This window comes from Geospiza fortis, unplaced genomic scaffold (genome assembly GCF_000277835.1).
Source record: "Geospiza fortis unplaced genomic scaffold, GeoFor_1.0 scaffold41, whole genome shotgun sequence".
In the NCBI taxonomy this organism is placed as follows: Eukaryota; Metazoa; Chordata; class Aves; order Passeriformes; family Thraupidae; genus Geospiza; species Geospiza fortis.
In genome coordinates, this window is record NW_005054299.1 from 12,778,382 (window position 1) to 12,787,000 (window position 8,619).

General features: G+C 42.2%; 1 protein-coding gene across 1 annotated transcript in view; it reads right to left on the reverse strand.

Moving 5' to 3' along the window:
- Nucleotides 1-8,619, reverse strand: part of CMTR1 (cap methyltransferase 1) — a 26,287-nt gene that overhangs the window by 6,394 nt on the left and 11,274 nt on the right. Inside the window, exons 10-20 of the mRNA XM_031060163.1 lie at nt 7,953-8,071; nt 7,601-7,697; nt 6,248-6,380; nt 5,131-5,310; nt 4,671-4,727; nt 3,675-3,732; nt 2,952-3,020; nt 2,654-2,785; nt 2,034-2,156; nt 1,242-1,333; nt 573-641 (exon numbers count right to left, since the gene is read on the reverse strand). Of these exons, the coding sequence (XP_030916023.1) occupies nt 573-641; nt 1,242-1,333; nt 2,034-2,156; nt 2,654-2,785; nt 2,952-3,020; nt 3,675-3,732; nt 4,671-4,727; nt 5,131-5,310; nt 6,248-6,380; nt 7,601-7,697; nt 7,953-8,071 (1,129 nt within the window). The remainder of the gene's footprint in view (nt 1-572; nt 642-1,241; nt 1,334-2,033; nt 2,157-2,653; nt 2,786-2,951; nt 3,021-3,674; nt 3,733-4,670; nt 4,728-5,130; nt 5,311-6,247; nt 6,381-7,600; nt 7,698-7,952; nt 8,072-8,619) is intronic.

Here is an 8,619-nt window from a genome sequence, read left to right on the forward strand (position 1 = left end):
TCCTCCAGATTTTTTCATGATATTGCTGCACTTCAGCTTGTGAATGAGAAGCTGTTTTGTCCATAATACGTAACTGATGCCTTCACAGTGGTGCTCTTATGCTACACTGCAGTAGAATTAATGAAATAGAAGGCCAGGAGACAACCAAAGCTGAAGCCCTTTGTCAGGAACTTTCCTGGGGGTTGTAACTAAAGCCTTGTCCTCAGAGATGCTGGTCAGTCCTGCATTTACTAACAGTCAGCATCTCTGTACTGCTGCTGACCCTTCAGAGCAGACAAGGACAGAATTCTTTGCAATGATTAAGCTCACTGGGTGCTAGACCTACAATCACATATATTTGGAATCAACACCAGCCAATCCACCTATGATGAAAATGTGACTGATCAACATGTGAAAGGAGGGCACAACTTCTCCATTAACAATATTTACCTAAAATGTATTAAAAGCTTTTACCCTCTTTCCAAAGAACATAACAGAACTATGAATTTCACCCTGAAACTTAACTCCCCTTCGCATCCTCCAACACACTGACACCAAGGCAAGCAAGGCTGAGGGAAGGAGGTGTCACTCACCGGATGGGGTTCATATCTGGCCGGCTGGGTTTGGAAACAGCTTTGACAAACTTCTCTGCCAGCCGAATCCTGAATGAACATGGAGAGAGAACCCAGCAATTAAACGGGGCCTTTGGCACAGCAGGTAGAGAACAGCTTCAACAGAGTAAGTGATTTGACAACTCAGGACATGCAGACTGCTAGGCAAATGGGTCTAGCAAGACTTCTTTTCACTCCACCCTCCCAATTCAGTGCCCAGTGATACTGCCTATTATCCATTACAAATGAGTCTCCATAGCTTACTCTCTAAGTCCACATGCTGTTGAACACTGATATATTGATCAGGCTAGCAGGATTAGCAGACACATTATGTCCCTGAGGAAGGAAACAGAGGGGCTTGTTCCTTCTCTCTCAGCTCATATATTCCCAGAATGATCAGTTTACCTCATGCCTGGCTCACCCTAAGCTAAGAAAGAAGCTAGAGCTGCCCTCATACACAGAGACGATACAGTTGGAAAAGCCTATATGTACTTCAGTTCAGAGCAGCTTCATTCACAGTTCATCTTTATAGCAGTGTTTCAGCTGAATGTACTTGTCTCCCTGTGCTCAGCATTCTGCTTGTTGTCTGAACACTGCTTCCCAGTCACTCCTAGACATGTACACAACAAAGCTTCTCCAGAACCTACATACCTCTGGTTGAAATGCTGCGTTCGAACGTCATTGCCATTCAGCACCAAGACATCAAGGATGTGGATGGCACTGATTTTTCTCTGGGCTTTCCCCTAAGGATAGCAATACAGAGATTGATTATTCATACTGTTGATATTTCAGCTTTGATTTATAGCCTGTTTTTTGACAGGACATCTCTTCTAGCAAGAAGGCACCTTTCCAGGTATTAGAAACACACAAATTCCCTGCTGCCTGTTATACAGGAACATGGCATCCTCCAAGAACTGGTGCATCTCAAATACCCAGTTCTGTCTTAGGGGAGGGAGAGAGGACAGGACCATGGCTGCCATCACCAGCTATCTGTGCCTTATCAGGTATTACAAAGCCCAGCACACTACAGTATCTTTGTCTGAGGTGCAAGAGGACAGGGAAACTTCCCAGGCAGCTGGGATTTTTCACTTTACACTGTAAATATACCACGAGGATCTTCTCCCCATAGCATGCAGTCACTACTGAGCAGTTATGTACCCACAGAGCCACAGACACATGAAGTCATGGTGGCAATGTCATGTGCAGCTCCACTTAGAACAGCAACACATCAGGTCCAGAGTGTTTTCAAAACAATGTTGAAGGCTCATATTTCTAGGACTGGACAGAAAGAACTTAATCCAAAATAGTTACTCTAAAGATCTTATACCAAAAAATCCCACCTTGTACCCGGCACAGATGGAAAATTTATTCTGCAGTATCGTACAGAGATTCAGTGAAACTGCTCTTTGTAGCAAAATGGTGACAGAGAGAATAGGTTCCTACCTCTCCTTTCAGCTCATGAACAATCTCCACAGAGAGAAGAGTATCTCGTGGCAGCTCAGTTTTCAAATCCAGCTTTGTCCAGCGGTCTGACTGGCGGCCACCCCAGGTGTAGATCTGTGATTTCTGTACATAAAGACAGAGTCAGATTCAGCCAAGGCTTCCTGAGGGCAGGGGTGGAGAAGAGACCTCTAACTGCAGAGCAACCCTCAGAGAATCTTTTTGTCCTAGGCTGTCACAGGCAGTTTCTTTGTCATAAGTTTTAAGGAAGAACCTTAACCTCTACAGCAAAGGAACAAAAACACCAATTCTAATCTACCAGTGACTTTTCACACCCACACAAAGAACCAGAAATAGAACACCTTTAAAAGGACAATGAAGATAATTAGAGACACTAGCAGGAGTGCAGGTCTCTGTGCAGGCTGAGATTACAGAAAAAGGGTTAATTAGTGTGAAAGGCAGTGACATCAGGAGAAAGAAACATAAATAACTAGCAGTCTCAGGTACTGTTGATGAGATTCTTTTAGGCCTTTAGGGGCAGAAAAAGATGGGATGAAACTGCAAGGCAGAATAGTAGCATTGAAATTAATCAGCAAGACTCCCAGACTGTTCTTAGCACTTACCCCTAACCCCAAGAGAAACTTCTGCTCACTTCCAGACACCATACACCGGTAATCTAACACTTGGCGAATTTTTTCCAGTGTGCTGGAATTCAGAGGAGTGGGTTTGTAACTGAAGGTATCAATGTCTGTGCCCTAAAGAGCAAAATATGGAAAAGGCAAGATAGACACAATATATCAACAGGCAGGTAAACATAACTTCTACATGAAGCAACAATCCAGGACTAGCTTCTTCATCTCTTAATTCCAATATGAAAAAAAAAGTTATATTTGTATGAAAGGACTCTAGGCAAGCTCTCACCTGAATCAGCTCAAAGAACTTGGACTTGGGATCTGAAGATGAAGGAGCAACACGAGCCTGATCAGGAATCTGAGAACAAATTCAAACAATTGATACCGAGTGTTAATTCTTTGGCACATTCAAAGGAACATTTCTGGTTTCAATATATGACAGGACATTCTGCCCCTGAAACTCCTGCTCTTGGGATTCAAGATGAAGAAGAGATGTCAGGTGGCAAATAAAATGTCTCACACATTTTGCAAATTTGTTGTAAGCATACCACATCTCACAGAAACCAACCAGCAACTCCAGAAAGATTTAGTCTAAACCTTTAATGTCATGCATGTTTTGATGAAATATTCTTTCATCAAAGACACACCATCAGCCTGTGAAACTAACTGCCATATCTATGGCCCTACTGCAGTCAAAAACTTAGGAAACAGAAACTGCAGACTCATAAAACAAGACCTTTTAGAGAGCTCTGCTGCTTGGGATCTAGGTGCTGAGTTCATTCTGTGTGCAATGAAATATTCTCAACTGCAAAGAAGCCTGCTCAGTTAAGCCATACACAATAAATCAGGGACATCCTGTTTGATTACATAACAGCTTGAAACGGTTTCTGACTTTCCCACAAGACAAGATATTCAACCTCTGTCTAGAAAGTCCTGTCTTTACTGCAGCTCCACTCTTGTTTCACTATAGCAAGGACACCTTCACAATTTGCCTGTTTGACCCCTTACTTACCCCCCATAGCTGGAGACACTCCTTTCGGATTTCAGCCTGCCGTGGCTCAACCAGCGTTCTAAAGAAAGACACCAGACTGTTAAAGATGGTGAAACCTCCTTGATCTTGCAGCATTATATATCCCAGACTTATAAAATTTGGAACTTTCAGCATCTGGTTTGAGAACAACAAATATGAACTGCTCCACAAAGGGTTGTATGAAAAAGGCTGTTGCCTTCCCTCCCCACCCTCTAGTTCCTGTGTTTAGCTTTGTTTCATGGTCTGCACTACTGACTATCAGCCACCACTTCATTCCATGAAAGTACCACTGTGTATAAATATTTTCACTAAGTTATGTACTTGTACAAACTTATGCTAATCTCCAAGAGCTGGGTACACAGCCCTATTAAGAATAACAATGAAAACCTGCTGAAGGCCATACAAAAAACAGTGTCAAGGTAGAATCAGCTCTAAGACAATTTCTAACTACCATATTCACTCAACTTTCTCCCACATATGTCTGAATAACACCTGAGCAGAAAAGCCATGGCAGGGAAACATTGCAATGGCTTTATTTTTCTGCAAGAAATTAACATCAAACTTTAGGTAATTCTAGGTCTGTAACATAGATGTTTTGAATTGTCCCTGGAAAGATGAACAGCTATGAACCACACTCAACTTGGATGGTTACTGTTGAATTGAAAATACCAGCTTCAAGTTACTTTTCTGAAGAAGCAAGATCACTTATGGTAACTGGAAATCATCCAATGCATGAAAGCCTTCTCAACAAGGGTGATAACAGGCCATCAATTTTCAGGACTCCTCCAGCCACCCACACATCTCTGCAAATAACTCAGGTGGAGACACAAACTGAGCTACCTAAAAGCACTTTTCACTTTCCTGACTCCAAAGGCCAAGACAAGTACCAGCTCAAATCAATAACTTATTAAATAAGGGCAAAACAATTCATTAATAGGTTAATTCAGTCTTCACCAAAAGGCAGAGGAATATACTCACGTGTCTTGAACAAAGGCACGGATTTTGGCTAGTGCCTTTATCTGAACTTTGCAGTGGCTAAAAGAGAAGAAAAGTTTTAGTCGGGGAGCAAATTAATCACCACCAACATTGTTCTACTGTTCAAAACAAGAAAGAGTGCTAGGACAACAGGGGGAAGCCAGTCTGATTCACAGAGCAATGAGGGATCTAGCCAACATGATTCAAACTGACAGGAAGATCACTGGAACAAATTAGGCAGTATTTTCTTTTCTACACAGTACTCTGAGGCCAAACAGTCACTAATAGTAATACAGAATTTCTGTCTGCACAGAGACCCCTGCTCTGCTCAGCCTCTTGGGAACAAAAGCAGAGCAGTGTGGCAGCATCAACAAGTACTTCCATGAGTGCAGGAAGTTATGGGAAAGCTATGCTAAATTAATCTGCCTACAGCCAGCAGCCTTCATCACCCACAGTAACTCACTTTTCATTGGATTGGACAATGTAATTGTAGAAGTCCTGGTTGTCTTTGATCACGTTCAGCGGGACGATAAGATTCACATCCACATCAGAATTGCGCAGCTGGTTGAGTCTGATGTTCACTGTGAACAGGTAATCCCGCACATCTTCAATGCCTGACTTCAGGCCTTTGCACACCACATACCTGCACAGCAAGGCAGAGAGATCAGTTCCTTCACACAGCCAACTTTTCTGCCACGCTCCCATTATAAGGAGAGCTTCCCAAACCCCAGGAACTTTTTCCTCCTGAATATCCTTAGGAAGATGCAAACTGATCTATCACTGAGTCATCATACATTTTCTAAGCTCTGGAAAGACAGGGAAATGCAACCCTATCTAAACGCCTCACATATTTCCCCCAAGTAGTAAATCAATTCTGCTAAAATTGACAGGTACAATGAAAACACAGATAATATCACAGAATCATAGAATGGTTTGGGTTGGAAGGGATCTTAAAGATCATCCAGTATCTTCAAGTACTCCAAGGCCCCAGTTAGGTCACCCCTAAGCCTTCTCTTTTCCAGGCTGAACAATCCCAATTCTCAGCCTTTCCTCATAGGAAATGTGCTCCATTGTTGAAATCATGTTGGTTTTCCTCCTCTGCACTTGCTCCAACAGGTCCATGTCCTTCCTTGTGCTGGAGACCCCAGAGCTGGATGCAGCACTGCAGGATGGGTCTCACCAGAGCAGAGTAGCAGGGCACAGTCCCCTCCCTTATCCTGCTGGCCATGCTGCTTTGGAGGCAACCCAGGATACAGCTGGCTTTCTGGGCTGTGAGCACGCAGTGCCAGCTCATGTCCAACCTCTCATATATCCTCTGGCTTCACTGAAACCATAGTTGTTTCATGCAAAACAAGATCTGTTACATACCCAGTTCCATAGCTTCCTTCCCATAACAGCAAATTGGCAAATATCATCTCTACCTTGTCTGTAATTTACCAAACACCTAAAATGTTTCCTCCTCCAAGATAGCTGCTAATTGAGGCAGGTCACAAAGCCTCCACTAGGCTTACCCAAATCCATCTATCACTGTATTTAGAGGATTGTTTTCTTTAGTAGACCCTCATACTCAAGCATCTCACCTCTCTGAGTTAGCAGGGCGGCTTGTCACAGGTTTAAAGATGCAAATTCTCTCAAAGCAGCAATACAGCAGATAAACAAGACCCACACTGAATGGAGTAAACAGGTCAAAGGTTTTGCAGACAAAATGTCCTCCTGTAAAAAAAAAGAGGAAGTACGCTGATGCCAGCAGATAATAAGGAAATACTGAGCACCTCAATCCTTCTGCAGAACTAGTAACAGTTTTTGTGCAATTAAACAGCACCCAGAACACAATTATGAAGTGGGCCAGCAAGACTTCATGAAACATCTTCCCTATGTCTCTGCAGCAAAGAGAGAAAAGCATTCCCTTGGCAAGAATCTAATCGGTATGTAGGCTGTCTCACAAGCAAACCTTCTCTCTGCCCCCCATCCTTCCCATCCAGGCCCAAACTGTGCCCTACAGCCTGTACAGCCTGGCAGCATGCTATCCCAAAGCCTCCAGGGAAGAGGAGCCCTGATATATGCAACAAGGAACCTCAGACTAGAGGACAAGACTAATAGATGTTACTTAAACAGAACAACTTGCCTTCTAGAGAGAAAAGAGTCTGTGTTGCCCCTCTCCTTCAAACAAGATTCCCAATTTCCCCAAGCAAAAAGCAGGCAGAACAATCATTTTTACAGAGCTATCATCTACCCATGTAGGAAAGACTTAAAGAAAGCTGCCCCTTTTATCACATCACATTTGAGACTACTCCTTAGTAGATCATTGCCTCAGGTTCTTCTAAACGTAGGGCACAAGATACAAATTATCATTTTGTTACAATTTGTCTTTTATATCAGTGCCAAAGGCTAACTAAACTCAGTGGGAGACGGGAGCCATCAGAACCAGACACAGTGTAAGGTCCATCATTTAGCAACAATGAGGTGCAGCTAAGACAGGGTAAGGCATCATTAGTTCTTATCCCACAGATGACAGATTTAAAGGAGAAAAGCCAGAGGAAAGAAAGAACTGGATGAACACCACTCAGCTCCAATCAGCTGGGATATTGAGGAAGTTGGTCCAGCTAGTGCCATAAATCTCAGGTAGACTGCCCAGTTATCACACTGCATGACCCTACCCTAAGACAGCTACATTACCCAACAAATTAAGTGCTTTAAATTAATGTGTTTTAGCTCATGCTTTTAATCAAAAGCAAAACAGGCATAGATTCACTTGTTTTTCTCACCAGATCTCTTAGCTTTGTGACAACCATCTCAGGACTTATGCATACACATTCAATTCTGTACAACTCATGGCAGAGCAGACTTCAAGGCACTAATAAAAATTGTACAGCAATGTTCCTGAGTGCCACCCACACCTTAGAGAAGGAGGAAGATTAATGGACAAAACATACCTGTCCGGACAATGGACAATGCTGTGAGGAACTGGCAAAGCATGAGTTGTTTGCTCAGGATTTCTTGCAGATTCTCCTGACCCTCCACTGAGAAACCCTGCAAAGTGCATAGCATATGATTAGTATCTCCACAAATCTGTTGGTCAAGCAAAGGATTCTGAGGAACTAAATCAAGGAATCATGATAATTTCTCTTTGTTTGAAGCAAAAGAATCAGCACCAGGAATTTTAATAGCAAGGCTTGTACAATTTCATATTGTAGCTACACATGTCAAAGACCCTACTGTATGCAGACAAAGGTGTCAGTTTTGTTGGGTTTGTTTTAGTGCAGGAGGAAAAAGAAATTAACTAACCCCATCAGCCATTAAGAAATGCACTCCTTTGTGATCAGTATTGTCCAAAACAAAATTCTGGAAAGCAGTAATGTTCTCTGATCGAGTGATGTCTCCGTCTCCATCAATCCCACCCTCTCCTAAAGAAAAAAAGGAGAAAATCAATAATACATTTGCAAGTACAAACAAAAGATCAGTATGTGCTGATAATCTATTGTATTCAAGCAACATTTAACCAGAAATTACAAAGACCTTGATAGGCAAAATAAACATTAACAAAGTCCCTTGTTCACCACCAAAGATGCTTTTTAATTCAGAAAAATTATTCAGATTGAGTGGTTGAGGGGCTGAAACAAGACCATACAATAACCATGCTCAAATGATGAGTTGTACATTAGCCTCAGCACAAGACAAATGAAGACTATATGACAACATAATATTCTCATCCAAGCAGGAGTGGCACACAGCTGAACCTACTGACAATGTAAGATTCAACTTCACTGCACAGTTCACCTGTTAGAAACATGTTATTACAGACAAGGCAGAATTCTTTATATTGTGCATTTGCACCCTTCTACTAAGAATTCAACTCATTCCAAAGAAACATAATAGTCTATTTTCAAGCACAGTGTAATTCAGGCTTTAAAAAAGCAAACTCCCCCAAAAAAACTGTGAACAATTTTATAAA